The 19488-nt window shown below is 39.4% G+C and overlaps 1 protein-coding gene across 1 annotated transcript in view; it reads right to left on the reverse strand.

Annotated features, from left to right (window-relative positions):
• The window catches only part of ZBBX (zinc finger B-box domain containing), a 317177-nt gene that overhangs the window by 242453 nt on the left and 55236 nt on the right, over window positions 1-19488 (reverse strand). Inside the window, exons 3-7 of the mRNA XM_089675461.1 lie at window positions 17550-17663; window positions 10682-10760; window positions 10281-10329; window positions 7711-7817; window positions 5627-5722 (exon numbers count right to left, since the gene is read on the reverse strand). Coding sequence (XP_089531587.1) covers window positions 5627-5722; window positions 7711-7817; window positions 10281-10329; window positions 10682-10760; window positions 17550-17663 — 445 coding nt within the window. The remainder of the gene's footprint in view (window positions 1-5626; window positions 5723-7710; window positions 7818-10280; window positions 10330-10681; window positions 10761-17549; window positions 17664-19488) is intronic.

Genomic DNA, 19488 nt, shown 5'->3' on the forward strand with positions numbered 1-19488 from the left:
TCAGAACATTTTTGTAAGCATCAGCGTTCACCCATATAATACAAAATTCAGGTGTGTTTGCTGTAGAACCATACCTGCTATAGAACCAATTAGAAGGCAATCTGTAAATGCTTATTACAAACTCAGTGTGAATGAGCCCTAAGGGATTAGATTCGCTCATCAGTCCACAAATCCAATTGACATGCCTGCTGCAATCCACTGCTACAGATGGCAGTACCAATTCACATACCTTACTGTTTTACAGTCAGTAGCTGTTGTTTCCCAACACTAGAGCTGAATATTTATTTTTTTAGAGCTAATGTTTGGCTTCAGTACAAGCATACAGTACTTACATTAGGCTATATGTTGCTAGTGAAACAGAAGCGACCAGGAGCACCACCAATTCTCTTACTATTCATTCACCCCAAAATCAGGAAGAAATCACCCATTATTTGTAATATAGCATCAATGACATAGTACTGAGCCTTGTTTCAAACTGCTTTTGTGTGAGACTAAAGTCGCTTGTCATATGGTTGTGTGCTTGGCAATTTTCTTTTCTGAGGAATACAGAGGTCATCGCTCATGAAACACACTGGTGTGCATTTTTATTGGTTCAGATTCAGAGTCATCCAGGTAATAAGGACACTGGCCACCACAGAGATTTAGTGAGCTGGGGAACCTGCTAAAAAAGATGAGTGCCAGCATGAAAATAATTTAAAGCCACTGGGCAAGCAGAACTTGTATGCCGAGATGGAATGTGTAACAGACTATCTAAAATTGCCTGCTCTTACATTTCCATTTTCTGATGAGGGAACCTGCAGTTTCTGCAAATTCTAAGCATATTTTCCCTTACCCCTGAAGCCTGATAAATGGCCACTTGGGCACCAATCTCTGAACTGTGGAAGCCAGAAGGCAATGTAACATGTTCTGTTATAACTGAAGTACTAGGTTTTCCACTGAGACTCTGGTAGTCACATAGTAAAGCGACTGCTACACAAAATGGCAGTTAAGTAAACCTTTACTTAAAGTGGTTGTAAACCTCTGACATGAAATATGAACTAAGCATATCCTTCTATAGTTTGAACTAAGTGTCATTTCTGTCTGCTGCCTCATATCTCTGTTATCTGCCCTCTGCCTTGTGGGTGCAGTGGAGGAGGTCAGCCCTCTGGCATTAGGAGGTTTACTGTTGCTTGGCACACGTTGATGTTATATGTACGTTCTATGATATACTTATATAAGTATTTACATATGTATATGATGTAATCTGATATAATTAATATATATGTATGTATCCTTTTAGATTTTACTACTTAGTCCCTGAAGAAGAGATTGTTGCCGGGAAACATATTGGGCCATTCTTCTAGTGGCTTAATGTCTCTCACCCCCCCCCATAGAACCTTTCTGGTGGTTATAGTATGTCTTATCACTAGTTTTGTTCCTTGTAGTATGGTGGGATGTGGGACATTGTCTGCGGGGACATTGTACAATGAAATTTTAAACAAAAAAAAAAATTGTTTGTGTCATGACTTATTGTCAAAATAAAGTACAAGTGATTTTACTGATATGTGTTTATGGTTTCTGTGCCTCTAAAGTCCATTTACATTCCTTCCCCTTGCCTATATTCCCCATTTTTTGGTTTAATGCATATGGCTGCCTATGACCGATACAGACACCTGTCAATATACTTATGCACATAAAAACAATAAACATAAAAGTAAATGAAAACAAGCACTATTTGGACATAAGACCATGCATGACAAGAAACTGAACTACATATATTCATATATGATGTACTGGTCAAAATATTCTGAAAATGTATTAAAAATCTTTCCAATGTTTTAAAAGAACTTCTTAAACATTATTTGGAGCACCCAAAAATGTCTGGCCATTATTACATAAATAGGAAATGCGTGCTACACACAAAAAATAATTAAGGCAGAAAATCCCATCATAAGTAGCCACACAGACCTGTAAATGTTGTATACAGGACATCAAAAATGTGTGGGATCCCATTTAAAATGTAACCCCTTAAGGATATGTGTTTGTAATTGGAAGATCCAATAGACCTCTTTTTTACAGAAAAGTCTAAAGGTGTCACCAACTTTTTATTGCCTGGAATTCGTAAGACTGTATAATTCCCCCCATTCTTCTCATTAAAATCTCGAGCAACATTGAAGGAATTACATTTTTTAATGTCATAAACATGATTGTGCAAGTAATCATGCAGCCTTCTGGTTGTTCTGCCCACATATACAGAAAAAATGTCACGTGACTTGAGTGACGTAACGCGTAGGCACGGTGACGCACTTCCGGCGCAGACGCCATCTTGCTGCACCCAAATTGAAAACCCATGCAGATACACCCAGAACATGAGATTCTGAAATGCTGTTTGTCTAAGGATCAAAATGTGAGTGCAATACTTGGATGTCTGTACTTTTATCAAGTTTAATAAAAGGTATTACACTATGGGAGGTTTTATCTTTGTCTTTTGAGATATTGGCTCTTACCATATGCGTTTACCTGGCGAGATTACTGCTACTTATATGTACATCCCTGGAAGTGAGATCGCTGAGGGGAGAGATATCCAGGAGTAGAGGAATCATATACATGGAGGATCTGTGTTAGTGATCCAAAAAGTGTTTTGACCCCTTGCAGGTCGAAGTAAGGTGAGCGGCCAATTTCGGCTTTTGACGGCTACCCTTATGTGATTACTCACGTACACCATCCATGTGCACGAGTACAGTGGTGTAGTGCCACAATTTGGACTTTTTTCACTAGCTTTCCACTTTATTTGGAGTCATACGTTTTGCATAATATAGGTTCACATTTGTTCATAGTATTGATTGTGTTTGATCGCTGAAAGAGAGCGCTGAAATGCGTGAACCTTTCTCCGCTACTGGTACATTATACTGTATGGTGTTTTTATGCCTTTTCTAATATGATAGTGGATGAGTGTTTCAGTTCTGCCTTCTGGATCTTTCTTCAATTTCAGGTACATGAGGATATATGAGGGTTTGTTTCATCTCTGTGTATCACCAGAGGCTAGTCATTTCATTGGGCATATGTCAGGGTTTAAAACTACTTTAACCACCTCCCGCCCGCCATATAGTCCAATGACGGACGCAAGGTGGTTCTCTTATTCATATGACGTCCTCCCATTCTCACCGCGCATGAGCGGCTCAGGGAGCGCGCATGCGCGGCGATCGGCGGTGCACTATGTCCCTTGGACACAGCGGATCACCGATCACGGAAAGAGCAGAAGATGTCGGCTCAGTCATGTGGTCAGCTGTGTCCAATCACAGCTGATCACATGTAAACAGGGAAATTCCGGTTATCGGCATTTCTCTCCTCTCGAGCTGTCACGCTGACAGCTCAAGAGGAGAGCCGGTAATCGGCTTTCCACGGAGGGGACATCTACACTGATCATCAGGGCACTGATGATCGGTGTGCCCTGATGATCAGTGTAGCCCCAGCAGTGCCACCTGTCAGTGTCCATCAGAGCCTTGTGTCAGTGCTCATCAGTGCCTCGTGCCAGTGCCCATCAGTGCCACATCAATGCCACATATCAGTGCCTACCAGTGCACAGCAATGCCACATATCAGTGCCCATCTGAGCTGCCTTTCAGTGTCACCTATCAGTGCCAGTCAGTGCCACCTATCAATGCCAATCAGTGCCACCTATCAGTGCTGCCAATCAGTGCCACCTATCAGTGCCAGTAAGTGCCGCATATCAGTGCCAGTCAGTGTCACCTATCTGTGCGCATCAGTGCCGCCTATCAGTGCCGTGTCAGTGCCGCCTATCAGTGCCAGTCAGTGCCGCCTATCAGTGCCGCCTATCAGTGCCATGTATCAGTGCTGCCTTTCAGTGCCCATCAGTGATGCCTGTCAGTGCCCATCAGTGATGCCTGTCAATGCCCATCAGTGCCACCTACCAGTGCCTCCTCATCAGTGCCACCTATCATTGTTCATCAGTGCAGCCCATCAGTGCCCACCACTGCAACCTCATTAGCGTATATCAGTGAAGGAGAAAAATCACTTATTTACAAAATTTTATAACAAAATCTAAGAAAAAACATTTTTTTCCCCAAATTTTCAGTGGTTTTTGGTTTGTTTAAGAAAAAATAAAAAACCCAGAGGTGATTAAATACCACCAAAAGAAAGCTCTATCTGTCACAAAAAAATGATAAAAATTTCATATGGGTACAATGTTGTATGACCGCGCAAATGTCATTCAAAATGCAACAGCGCTGAAAGCTGGAAATTGACCTGGGCAGGAAGGGGGTATAAGTGCCCTGTAGGCTAGCAGTTAAAGCAGATCTCTCAACGTCACTACACTGCCACTAGAGTTTCCAGGACCAATAATGACACCATCATTGGACAGTCAAAATCAAGTATCTACAGTATGTCACCAAACAGCAGTATGACATCACATGATCGCAGATTTAGGTATTTGGGGCATTTAGATTGGGCGTTTCTTAAATTACAACAATTAGATAGAGAGAGTGAGGGTTTTGTTTGGGGAATCCCGGGTCGAGATCCAAAAAATGTGATAATAATATAAGTGTTGGTTTGTGCTTTAAAAAAAAACTGCATATGTTGCCTCTGCTCAGGGCCTGTTTGTTTGAAAACAACATCCATGCACCTAGTAGCTAACAATCATGATCTAGATTGCTTAGGCTTAAGGACACATGATGGAGCAATATTTTTATTCATAGCCACAAAGATGTTTTTTTCTGAAAATAATAATGCGATTTGATAATGCTGACACATGCTACATTGACTCAAGTGAAGTGGGAAATTTAAAGACAGGTCCACTTTAAATGCAACAATTTTTACATCTGACTATGGTGTAAATTTTAAATAATGTCATTCTACTTACAATACTCCTGGTTCATAGTTTGCACAGATATTACTGATGCAAAGACAACACAGAAGAAGGGCAAGCTGTACTTGCTACACATTATAATTATGGACTCCAGTAATAATTCACTGTTAGTCATGCGCTACCAGTGCATAATGATGTAATATCCCTTTGACTGTCAGCAGCAGCTGCAGTGTAGCAGGTCCCAGCAGAGATGCTGAAGTAAACCCAGTTTCCTGTGATTAATAATTTTAATTCCAATATAAACAATGCAGTATGCAAGTGATTGGCATTGCTACCAATAATGTTGTGCAGAAAAGAAAAAGGCACTAATGGTGCATCTCAATTTTAAGGTGTGACAGCCTGTATGATACCTGATTGTTTATTCATAAACAAAGAAATATTTCATTAGATTACAAAAATCACTGGCTCTTACATTGACTCTAAGTTCCTTAGGTGATTTTTACAACAGCCATAATGATTTATTACACATGGCTAGCTTATTACATGTGGTAGATCATGTTTAAAAAAAATAAATAAATGTATGCATGATTAAATGCCATAAGAATTTCAAATGTTAAAGTAAAACGAATGTCATTAAAAAAGACTAATGTTCTTAGCAAGATTACTAAATGGAAAGCTATAAATCAGCATTTGGGAAATGTATTCTAACAAAAATAAACAACGGTGATAACAAAAATGATACTTAAAACTACTAAAAATAAGACATTTAACTATAAATGCATTGCAGAAAGATGGTCCTCTGCGAATGGGAAAGTGGAAGTACCTGAATGGGCGTAGTTCTGTGTAGCTTCAATGCCCCCTTCTGGTGAATTTTTGAAAAGCATACAGCACAGTAATCCTCGCCACACTCCAAACACATCTTCAGTGAAAAGCATTGAACAGAACAAAAACAAATTACTGTATTGACCAAAGGTTCCAGGAATTCCATACATGTGTTAAATTATACAGCAAGCTAACAGATAATCGCCTGAAAGCTCAAGTGTTATCAGTACAAATGGTTTGGAAAATGGGTAAATATTTCAAACAAGTGCCCTGTGCACGTATATGGAAGATCTGTGAAGAAAAGATGAACACTATTATATTAAAAATATGCGTATGTGCTAATATGTAAATATAAATGTTTACATGGGGTTAGAAGATGATCTGATAATCTCATGTTTATCCACATCCAAAAGTCGGCAAGTATGCTCAATCAATCTGAAGTATTAATGTCTTATGTACTCACTTGCCCCTTAATTAATAGGATAGCAGGCTGACCACTTGGCATTAGGTTTGTTTTCTTATGGGCTGGAAAGTAAGACCCTTATTTTTATATTTTAAAGGCTAGCTCTACCCAAAATTAATACTTGGTTATACATATGCATTGGTGGGTTAAAGCACCTTCTGTAATATAATAGTTAATGGCAGTTTCACTGGTAAAATTACCTTGCAGCAGTTAAGGTCGTAATGATGACACACCTGAGCACCCCCCACCCCTAATGTATTATTCTCTTTTATGTAGAATCTATTTGGAAATGTAATATGATCATTTGGCTTTGTAATAGCTGCAAGCAGTGGAGTTGAACAGGGAATTCCGGTGGGAAATCTTACCAATAGAGTTCCTTAGAGATATAAGCCAGCAAGTGAGTGGATCCAAAAAATATAGTGTAAGACTGCAAGATTTGTTTGTTGACCTTTAAAAAGAACTTGATAGGACCAAATATATGGTAGCTGCCATTGCTGAACAGAAGGTCAAAGATCACCCAAAGCCTGGCAGTTGCTGTCCTGTCAACTACCTGAATTCAATCACTATATAAAATTCTCTGTGAGTCTGCCCCCCATTATTCCAAATAAAGTTTCACAATCGATTAACATTCATAAAGCTGATTAAATGATAAGTTCACCTTTTTAAAAATAAATAAATAAATACGTTTTTTGCAGGTAAAAAAATTTGCATTTTAAATTTTTTTTTTAGCCTGTAAAGCATTGCGCCTGTGATTAGCCCCTGTCACAATGGGGCTCAGGGGGTGACAGGTGCTGCTCTTTTAGTAACATGTTACACCCTAAATATTGTTGTAACATGTAACTAGAGGTGAACTTACCTTTTAAAGGGAAAAATTATCTTTCCTCTTTCATCAGTAAGCTTGCATAATCTGCGTAATTATAATCAATAAATACCAAATAGCCACATTCTCACATAAGCACATTTTGTGTAACTGTCTCCTACCCCATTCAGTGCCTACTGTATGTTCCATTTGTGCTTTGGCTTAAAACATTTAAACTGTTTTCACTTTTTTTAAACATTTATATGTTATAAAATTTATAACATATATAGTACCTGATCTTCATTGCCTTCCTCATATCATATGAGGAAGGCGGTATTAGCTGAAATGCGTTAGCATTCTGTATACTGTGCCATTTGATATGTAGTTAATAAAGTTCAATAAGAAAAGTACACCGAGCTGCCAGCATTACTTGCTTTGGATCCACAGCAAAGACGTTTTGATGGCAGGGATACACATGAATGAGAGATACGACAGCTGTAAAAAGGCAGCAATTGCATTCAAAAATGCCCCCAATGACCTTACTTAGTATGTTACAGAGAAAAAAAATCAGTCTTCCTATTAAAGTATTCTGTAAAGTCTCCACCACGGTATCTTATACCGTCAGGTAATTTAGAAAGGGGCTTCATCAAAAGACAGATGATATTTGGGGTTATTTGTTAAGAACGAGAAAATAGCAATGATGTGAAAAAACTCATAGCAATCATTAATGAAAATCATTGACTGGTAGTGGATACTGCACTGTGCTGTAACTTAACAAGCCTTTAAAAACACTTTTAATTTCCTTCAAACTCTTTATACATACCAGCAATGCACGTTTAGTTTCACACTGTCCACAAACTTTCCCCTTTAATCTGGGTTTCTCAGTGGTTGGCATATCGGCAGGCCCTGATGTCTTCAGTTTCTCAGGCTCTTGAGAAAACATAATACAGTTCAAGTCATGCACAAAGAATAGCACGGAAGACTGAGGAAAGCATTCAATCACCTGTAATATATTAGGTGTCCTGTACTCTGGCAGAAACACGTCACTTACTGGCAATCCACAGTCACAAATTATTCTTCAATGTGCAGTCTGCGATTAACAGAAGCTTGAGTATTCAATATTTGTTCCTTCACAAGCCACTAGTTAACATATGCAGCGATGCATTAGTTTAATTTAACAGGTCTGGTTATTGACAACAGGCCAGCACATGGAAATTGAATAAATCACAGTGCATCTGACTAATGGAAGCAGGAAGTCATAACTGCAAGTGAAATATGGGGCCAATTTACTAAGAGGACAAAATTAGATAAAACCTCCAATGAGGCTGATAAATGACAGCAATATGACTGCATGCGTTCACTAATTGTTTAGCAATTAAAGGTGGCATATCTCTTTTCTTTAATTAAGGAGGACAGCTTAGAAAAGAACAGGTAACACTAGAAACAAAACACTAGAAGTATTGCTATATAACAGAAAGCTATATAATGCAACTAATTTCAGTATGATCACACATTGATGTGGAAATATACAGGGTTCAAAAAAAGAGGAGATTTTTCCATATATGCTGCGAGCAATTGCATGTCAGGGTGGAAACACCATTGTGTAAGCATTTGTTGTTGGCAAAAAAGGGCCAGAACACCTTGCCTATGATCAGCTATTGTGCATTGCCTCTATAATGATCTGTTCAAATAATTATTTCTATTCCCATCATTGGACTGTTTCTGACACTGCCATGCTGCTTTTTAAAACTCTGACCTTGACCATGGCCTGATAGTTGAACTTTACTTACTTGCCACATGCCTTGAACCCTTGCTTGTTAGACATTAATTCTGTCTGCTGTCTGTCTTGATCTCTTACCTGTCTGATACCCACCATAGGTGCACTTTGGAGCATCAGCAGTATAACATCTGTACTGCCACTGGCTTCAATGAAGACCTGTCACTCCATATTTGTGCTCCAGATGGAGTTTGGCACTGCTGATGTGGAGAATTTACTAATTGTGAAATCCTTGGTAAGAAACCAGTGAGCTACCCAACATTAGAAGCAACTGTACTGTAATCTGTAATCTGCACTGGAAAGGTGCACAATTTAAATTGATGTTTTCTACAATCAACTTATCCAAAAGGCTGTTTGTACCAAAGATGGACCAGCCAAAATTCGATCCATGTATGGCGGCTTAATTCGTATAGTCATCCTGTTGGCTGCAGTGCCACCCAGAAGCACTGTTAGAGGACTGCTAGATCAAGCTGCACTGGATTTTAGGAAAACTCTAATTATTTAAGCTTTTTTTAAATTTAGCAATGCCACATGGAGGTCAATTCACTAAGAGATAAATACTGCATACATTTTATGTTAAAATAACTAATGCAGTATTTATCTCAAAAGTACACAATTCACTAAAAACATGCAATATTTACCATATGCGTTAAATATTTATGTTTTGTGATATTTAGCACCTAAATTTTAAATCTAGTGCTATTTTGGGCATTTTTTCACAATTTTCTTTTTTTTGCAAGCTAACACTGCACCAGAATGCAAACAGCAATATTGTGAAACTTTGAAAACATTCTAGTCTGCTTTCATTCAATCTCCCTCTAGTGAAATGTTACAATTTATTTTCATTCCTGAGCTCAGAGAACATTTTCAAGCTGATACATCGTATACTTTTCACTTCCCGGCCAGTGTAGACTTCCTCTAAGTGTCGGTTCACATATATGCGGATTAGATGCAGTTTGTGCTGCATCCAATCTGCATCACATGTGAAAAAACATTGCTTCCTATGGTGTCTGTTCACATATCTCTGATGCACTGGCGGTGCGGATTCAGTGCGGTTTAAAAAGAGTCCTGTACGATTTCTTGTATTGACTTCTATGGGAACTGTTTCAAAATCACATATGTGTGAACAGGATAAGATCCTGAGCTAATCCTGTCCTGAACCTGAAGTAAACCTGACATGAACCGTAAAACAACTTCTAAATTAATTATCTGTGAAACCTGAGCTTCAATCCACACTACACATGTGTGAATCAGCTATAATTGTTATTTTGTACATTTCTATAATACCGCCAGCAAACACCAGGTGATAACTAATGAATGTGAGTGTGTTTATAGTTAATTGACTTTAATGATTTATCTAATGTTTTTTGCAGTATTTATCTCACTATTCTGACAAATGTGCGGTATTTGCAGTACCTCACATTCAATAATATTACTTTGATGAATTGACTCGTATTATCGCATGCAATATTACAGATAAAATGAGTCACGTGACCTTCATATCGCATTTGGTAACCTTTAGTGAATTGACCCCATAGTGTCCTGAATTATAAATAAAAGTTGACTGACTAAATTTCCTTTGCCTAAGGTTGTTCTGTAAGCATGTAGCATTTTACCTGGAACTGGATTTTTGAGAATTTTTAGCTTCACTTTCCCTGAAGAAGCCTGAAATAAACAAAATAAAGTGAATTATGAAAAACAGGATCAATGAAACATGACAAGTATGAGCGACAGCTGTCACAAACACAGTGGGTTTCATTGCTCAGCGTTTCTTTCATGAAAATTGACTGTGTTGCCTAACAGTGGCGATTCTGATTCAAATGCACACAGAAAAAATGACAATTGCAGAATTACATTTTTTATTCATATTGGTTGCTAAGGGAGAATACAGAGATTCTACAGAATCTACAGACATAAAATAGATAGGTACATATATAATAAACAGTATTTCCACTTATCACTCATTTACATTTTCTTCTAAATCCACTGTTTGTGCTACACTGTAACAGGTCCATACCTTGACAACATTTTCCTTTTTGTGGGTTTGAGTTTGATTTCCAGTTTGTCCAGATTGCCAATGGTATCCATTTGATCGTCTGCAAAACAAAAAGGTATATGCATAAAATTAAATTTTATTTCAGGGACATCATTCATGTAAAAGTGATTGCACCATCAAACTGAGAGGAGCAAACTCATCTAACTTGATCATCTAATATGGATTCCACGAACGTGCTTCAAATGGAGCTGTTCGTAGCACAGTTACTTTGGAAGATATTCCATGGCAGAAACAAAATGCTGGACGCACTATACCTTTGTGCTGAGCTAAGAACATCTTGATATAGTTAGAAAAACACTGGGGTTGATTTACTAAAACTGGAGAGTGCAAAATCTGGTGCAGCTCTGCATAGAAACCAATCAGCTTCCATTTTTTTTTTTTTTGTCAAAGCTTAATTGAACAAGCTGAAGCTAGAAGCTGATTGGCTACCATGCAGAGCTGCATCAGATTTTGCACTCTCCAGTTTTAGTAAATCAACCCCAATGAAGTGTTGAGTAGAACTGTTCAGCAAACCTTCACCAAGGCCTTTGTAGGATCAATGTCTACGAAATAATGATGATAATGAAGGACACCAAGAACTGGGGAACGTACTACCCATTATTTCATAATTTCAGGAACAAGAAACATTTACAGTGCAATACAATCTTCAACCCAATATCTGCTTTAACCACTTGCCCTCCTGAGGATTTACCCCCCTTAATGACCAGGCCTCTTTTTGCCACTAGGCGCTGCACTAATTCAACTAATAATTGCGCGGTTATGCAATGCTGCACCCAAACAAAATTTACATCCTTTTTTTTCACACAAATAGAGCTTTCTTTTGGTGGTATTTGATCACCTGTGCGCTTTTTATTTTTCACGCTATAAACAAAAAAAGACCAAAAATTTTGAAGAAAAACTATATTTTTTACTTTCAGCTATAAAAAATATATAGTAAACTCAAAGTTGGTTATAAATTTAGGCCAAAATGTATTCTGCTACATGTTTTTGGTAAAAAAAATCCCAATAAGTATATATTGATTGCTTTGTGTGAAAGTTATAGCGTCTACAAACTATGGTATAGATACTGCAATTTACCTAATTTTTTTGCTATACAGCGCTGCGCTAGTTTAATGGACAATTGCGCGGTCATGCAATACGGTACATAAATGAAATTTATGTCCTTTTTTTCACATAAATAGAGCTTTCTTTCGGTGGTACTTGATCGCCTGTGCGGTTTTTATTTTTTGCGCTATGAAAAAAAAGGCTGACAATTTTGAGAAAAAAAAACTATTTTGGACTTTTTGCTATAAAACATGTCCAGTAAAAAAAATTTAAAAATCTAATTTCGGCATAAATTTCGGCCAAAATGCATTCTGCGACACGTCTTTGCTAAAAAAAAAACCCAATACGTGTAAATTAATTGGTTTACGTGAAAGTTATAGCGTTTACAAATGGCGGGAAAGATACTTGGATTTTTAATTTTTTTTTATACTAATAATGGCGGCGATCAGCGACTTATGGCGGTGATCAGCGACTTATGGCGGCGATCAGTGACTTATGGCGGCGATCACTGACTTATGGCAGGACTGCGGGACTGCGGTGGACATTCTGACACTGGGGGGAACTGACTTGGGGTCACTGACATCCCCAGTGACACCAATACAGTGATCAGTGCAAAAAAAAAAAAACACTGACACTGTACTAATGGCACTGGGGAGGAAGGGGTTACCTTTTTTATTCACTGAAAGGGTTAACTGTGTGAGAGGAGTGTTTTACTAGGGGGTGGGGGTGTGTACTGCACGGGGGGGGGGGGACAGCTGATCGGGGGAGATAAACTCTTCTCTCCCGATCAACGTGGCAGGAGCTGACAGGGGACTGACAGAAAGCAGAGCTACTGCACCCCTGCTCTCTGTCAGTGATTACCGCTAATCGGCGGGACATTGCCTGTAATGACTGGCCGTGACCCAGTAACTGACACCCACGGCCGGAATCGGAGGTGCAGGTAGGGTGGCGGCGTGCCTCGTGCGGCAAGTGGTTAACACTGTTATCTAGTAAGCAGTGGCAATTTGTTAAACTGGAGCAGACAGAATATGGAGCAGCTGTGCACAGTAACTAATCAGCTGCTAACTTTGGCTTGTTCAAATGAGCTTTAAAAATTGTTGTCCTCCCTCCCCCCCTCCCCTTAGTCTTCTAGGACATGTGACAGGTCCCAGAAGACTACGGGACCATTCAGAAAGCACAAGCTACCGTGCAAGCTGTCACAGCAAGGTGCCCACACTGAAGATGCCAGCGCCGGGAACACCAGACGTTGAAACGGGCTGTGGGGAGGACATGGCAGGATCGAGGGACAGGTGACTGGCTGTTTTTTAAAAGTCAGCAGCTACAGTTTTTGTAGCTGCTAACTTTTATTTTTTTTGCAGTGTTACTGGAACTCCACTTTAAATTCCTCAGGAGACTGCTACCCCCTGTAACAAACCCTCCTTTTTTCTTTTGACTTTTCTCCATCATCATCATTATATACCACACAAGAGCAAGGCTAAAATGTCGTGTCTTGGTTTATCCATAAAGAGGTGATCAAATCGATAGACCATTAAGTGCATATAATATTTACATTACTTTACAAAATCAATATATCCCTAGAAATGCATGTGTTTGTAATTATATGGGAAATGATGGAGACAAACGGCTCCAGCAGCACTTGTCCATATGTCAGCACATATAACAAGTCACTATAACTCAGCAAAAGTCACTAAAACAAAGTGAATCGGTGGTTGTATATTGTTCATCTAAAGTGTATATTTACTCACTTTGCCAGCCATATTTCTGTCAAGACCCAATTATTATTAAATTGAAACTAAAGTTGAAAGAGCAAAAATGCTAACAAGCTTTTCTTTTGACAAAAGAGGCTGTTTACATCCCTAGATGATGCTAGCTAGCAGTCAGCATTTTTGATTTTCATTTTTCATCAATGAGCACGAGTACACGAGGTGAGCATGCACAGCTCAGGCTATTGTCTAAGATTGATTCTGTGTCAGAACTAAGAAACTGCCATGTGCATGCGCGACAATTACCTCATCCCGGCCAATCAAGCTGGCCGAAGGTCCAGAACCTAGATGATGCCCAGAGAAGGGCTGCTTTGCTAGCTATGTCTGTCACAATGTGCAAATGTGCTCTTCATACTTACACATTACTACAAAAAAGATTTTAGGGGCCAGTATGTTTTTTCTGTGTTTCACTGGTTTGATTCTGCTTTAATGGAACTGCTTACATTCCAGTTAAACATCAAATTAGTCATTTTTGAGCTTCGTCTTTTCTTTATTATCTTTAGAACAAAAGATAAGACTTTTTCAAAGATATTTTTATCTCTTTTAAGTCAGGTATATACTGTATACCTGCAAACAAACATTTCATTTTAAAGCAGAACTTCACCCTAAAAGGGAAATTTCACTTTAACACCTCCTTTGAAGTCAGTATCTAGTTTTAGCAGGTACCTGCTCTCACTTTGTAGGAGGATATCTATTTCTACACCCCGGCCCGCAACCTGCTGAGACGCATCAGAGATCCCTGGGTGCTGCTGAACCATTCATACAGCACAGCATGGTCCGCACATGTGCAGTGGGAAGCTGGCTGTGAACCCACAATAAGTCGCAGCTGGATTTCCTTAGTAAAAATGCCAGCACCTGGGACCTGAAGACTGGCAAAGAACCAACCTGGGTGAGGACAGCACTGGATCCCTGAACAGGTAAGTGTACCTCTGACAGATCCAACCAGGACAAGGGCTTTTGGAGCGGACTAGGGGCTTGCCTTCTATCCACTGATTATGGCCCATGGAGAGAGCAGATCATTTTGTAATGATGGACAACAACGTGATAAACGTTGAGAGCGAGACTTGGATTAAATCTCTGAATACAGACAATAAATCTTCCCTTTTGGAGTGGATGGAAAGATGTAATAATAATAATCTTGTACAGGTTACCAACCAGAGGAAATATGGTGGCCCTCATGCTGACTGGGTTGGTGAAACTCGTCTATTTGGGACAGAAATATTTATCAACAATCTCCCTCAAGAAATCAATGAAGAGAAATGAATTCTAATATTCAGACTGTTGGAATATTGTATGAGTTTTGTCTTATGATGGACAGATTATACAAGTGAAAGCAAACACCTGATAGACAGCATGTGTAATGGACTTTGTGTATTCAGGGGTGGGATTGTTGCCGGTCAGTTTGTGGTGTGCTCCCTGATTAATCAAAGCATTGTCTGGGTGCTTGGTTCAGCTTTGGCATCTAAGCTAGTCTCATCTAGTCTTGGGTGCAATGCCAGCTATAATACCTTGGTCCTGTGTCCCAGTGGCGAAGAAGCGGTTCTCTGATGGAAGGCACAAGTTGCGTGCCAGGCGTTCCATCACAGTACTATTTTAAAAGTTAGCAGCTACACTATTTCTAGCTGCTGGCTTTTATATATTTTTTTTAAAGACTGAAGGTAATCTTTAAACCCTTCCCGCCTACCTTGGCTTCCCCTTTAAAAGTTCTTAATGCCCAGGGGAACGGGAAGGATTGGCGATCATGTGACCCCTGAGACTGGCTGTCACAGTGGTCACATGATTGGAAGCTGGTTGCAGCAGCTAACAGTTTGTTCTCGGGACCAAAAGCCATTTTCGGCAGCTTGGTCTTTGTACTAGAAGCGCACAAGGAGAGCACTCCCAGAACAGAAACACTGCCTGCCCAGCAATCAGCAATGCATATACATGGTATGTGGGCATTAAAGCCCAGTATTTTGCCACTGCATATAGGATTTACTGGGGCATAAAGGTGTCAAGCAGGATCAACCAACAGGTGACACTCTACAGTTCACTGACTACAAGTTTTCTTTAATCCTTTACACCTCTGATGTCCAACCTGCAGTTTGGGAAATATTTGTTTCCCTTAGCTAGGTTCTGACTTATGGCAGTAAAACAAAAAAATATTCCTTAGATTGGAATCAAATAGTTCAATAGCTTGGTTTATTTTTTTCACCCTAACTTTCTACTGTGATGTTCATCCTTTTCCTCTGTTTATTTTTTGTTTGAGCCTTTTTTAATGGATCTTGCTGTGAATAATATCAAATGCAGTACACACAATTTTTAAGGGGGCTGTAGAGAGCACAAATGTGGAAGCACTGATTTGTAAAGGGGCCGTCCGTATTAGCAGTGATTTCAAGCTCATGTAATGTATCTATGGTCTTTGACTGCCTCCTGAAGCATGCTCCCAATCTACGATGACTCCTATAGCATGTCTGCCATCTCTGACCATCTAATGCATGTCCACTACCTCTGACAGCTTTCTGTAGAATGACATTCACTAAATAGAATGCACAGCTCCTTAGTGATGTTAGGGGCTTCATTTGAAGTGCTCTGTATCAAGAAAGTTGATCAGCACTGCTTTAAGATATGCCCTTAAGAGAATGTAATTTTATCCCTTATTCAACTGCCACATACAAACGCAACCGCGGGTGTCAGGTGAGCTTGCATACTAAAATGACAACTGTCCACACATATTGATGAGCACGCTGGAGTGGGAGCGATAATTCTAACAGTGAATTCCTCCATTCACTGTTAACTCATGACTCATGAGCTGTTAAGGTTCTCAAAGTCGCCTCTGGAAAATTTGGGATATATAGTTTTTCGTGGTTTCACATGTATGTGCAATTTTGAGACTTGACATATTTGGTATCTATTTACTTGAAATTGAGAATAGGAGAATAATTTGGAAGAGAACATCTTTCCAATGTGAGGGACATCTCTGCTTAGACATTTGTAGAAGGTTTCCCCTCTATTCCTGTTTCTTTTTTTCATTCCCAATGGTATTGGTAATCAAGACAATTAGAGAGAATGAATCTACCTAACAAGGACACAAACAACAATAAAAATTTGAAAGTGGTTCTAATTCCTCACCGATCTGCTTGTGCTGAGTCAGTGAAATGGAAAAAACTGGAGCAAGTAGGACAGATAACTCTCAATTCAGAAGGTGAGCAGCCCATGATTTTCCTTTATGTTGTACTTTAAATGCAAGTGAACATGCAAATAAGATTTGTAAATACATGTAGACACCATATAGATGTTTACACATATACTACCATGGTAAGGACAACTGTTTCATGCATTTGGGTAAGTGAACATGTTTTTAAACTCAGTCTATGTAAACAAAATACCATGTCCACACCGCAAAAGGTATAGCTATAACCTTAGCACATAACCACTATAGTCTTAGCCTGAATATACATATCTATATATGTATGATATATGGTATGTATTATATGTTGTAGAAAACTGTAAGACATTTTACAGCATCTCTTTAGATTGACGATGGTGGCATTTAATAAGATCTGGAAGGGTCAACAACCATCAGCCTCTTTTAAGCCTGGTCATTTATAGTTACATCCCTGCATACACAGTTCTGGTGATAGCTGTGTAATGAAAAATAGTTTATAGATATATCGGTCAGAAGATATCGAGAGAAGTTCTGCTGTAAATCATTTTCCCATCCTCTGCTGTATCCTACATCATCTGAAAGAATCATTGCAGGGACGACAAGAAGCAGTATTAGATATTCAGCAAAATCTGCAAGTAAAAAACTGGCTGAAAATCTTTTTCGTAGGACTGTGAGTCAGTGAAACATGAACTGTGGGATGATTACCACAGCAACTGCTTGCTGGAGTAATCCTTCTGCTGAAGAAAAGGATTGTTTCTATTTACACTGGGAAGAGAACAATGTGTCTGTGCAACAAAGTACAACAGCAACTGGTTATTTTCAGCATGTATCTGTGTGTATATAGAAAAGAGAAAGCTGTAGGTTATTATTCACATACTCCCGTTCTTCTTTCTCTCTACTCATGCTCTGGCGCAACTGGATCAGCTTCTGCTCCATTTCCTGATTCTGCATCTCAAGCTGTATTGTTTCCATACGAAGTTCTCTGACATTCCTAAACAAACAACATTGAATAAACATTACACAGCCATTTAAAGGAATGTGTACTGCCTTCCTCCTGTTGAGGCAGACATTCTGCATGCATGGAAACTACTGATGCTGTGTTGTTTAAGCAGCACAAGAAAATGGACCTTTCAGGATAGATATTTGGGAGCTGCCACTCCTGCTATTAAAGGTGCAACCATCAGGACTGTCATTCTTATATAGTCACCTCAGTCATGCAGGTTCTGCTTCAGTGACTCAATAAGTAGTAAAGCAAAAATCAAAATGACAGCCACGAATCCTGCAATTTCATAAACAAATCAGCAATTGCACTTTCTATCTCTTGGTTTTCACAGAGTAGCTCTTAAATCCTAAAGACCTAAAAGACATTTGTGAATGTTATGAACATGTGACTGCAAGGCTTCATTGCCCATTGAGCAGGCTGAAAAAAAAGAGTGAAGTCTACGACTCTCAGGCATTTCAGTTTGTTCATTTAACCTAGTGTCCGGCAACAAGATGACTCTGTTCTGATGTACTCTCCTTCCAAATCAGTGATTTAGGGCTCTTTCACATGGGCAGGCTGATCGGTTCTCCCTGTCCGTTTTTCAGACAAACCCGATTGGATCACCCATTGATCTGTAAGGGGAGGCGGATGTAAATGGACGTGTCTGTTTACTATCACCTGCATCCGATTTGATTAAAACGGATGGAGATCAGTTACCCATACATGGGATACGATGACAGTCAGATGTAAAAAGACAGGTGGTCCATTTACATCTTTTTCATCCATCCATTTTTTCATTAAAGCCATTTTTTGATAAGCTGCAGGGTCCCATATGAAACTTTTGTTTAGGGGAATCTTTTACCCTTGTATTACCTATGTGATGTTTTTAAGCTTCGGTGACCACACCCAATATTGAATTTATTTATTTTGGGTGGAGTCAACAATCATCTGGCAGCCTATATATATGCAGGATGATTAATAATGATTAACTTTCCCTGCATGGGCTATAGAGGCTCTTGGCGTACATTTTTTAATGGTTTGACTTTCCATTTACATCTGACCACCCTATAGAAAACAGTTACCTATAGAGACCTGTCATCCGCCTGCTCAGCGGGGATCAGCGGACAGATACCCCCATGAGCAGGGGGATCCACTTGCCGGAGTCTGCCCTTATGAAAGGGCCCTTGTGCAGTACTCATCTTCCACAGTGGCCAGTTCTCACCACCCCCCACATTAGACATATTGGTGGTTATTTCCTAAAACTGGAGAGTGTAAAATGTGGTGCAGCTCTGCATAGAAACCAATCAGCTTCCAGGTTTTACTCCCAAAGCTTAATTGAACAAGCAGAAGGTAGAAGCTGATTGGCTATCATGCACAGCTGCACCAGATTCTGAGTGCACCTGTTTTAGTAAATCTCCCCCATACTGTATACAATCTTAACCCCCATGGACTATATATGTAATTGTCACCTGTTCCCTCCCCCCAACAACACCCATATATTCAGCTCCAATTTTTCCCAAAGAAAGCTTATATACAGTTTTCTTCCACAAAAGCAGCTTCATATACAGTCCACTACCCCACTGCAATAGTTATATGTATAGCTATCCACCCCCCTTCCCCAGGAGCCAAGTTACAATTTTGTACACCTGATTCAACCGTAAGAGCAATGTAGAAACTAGACCTCTGTGGCATATGTAGATTTGTTACTGTCTTGAGCCTGGCCATAGTCAGATTGAAATTTGGCTGCTTCTTGTTGAACCAGATGAATTTCAATCCATGTATGTGCAGGCTGGTTGTACTGAAGTCAATCTATTGATCGACTTCAGTACAACCA

This window comes from Staurois parvus, unplaced genomic scaffold, assembly GCF_062004578.1.
Source record: "Staurois parvus isolate SC_StPar_1 unplaced genomic scaffold, SC_StPar_1.0 ptg000155l, whole genome shotgun sequence".
Taxonomy (NCBI): Eukaryota; Metazoa; Chordata; class Amphibia; order Anura; family Ranidae; genus Staurois; species Staurois parvus.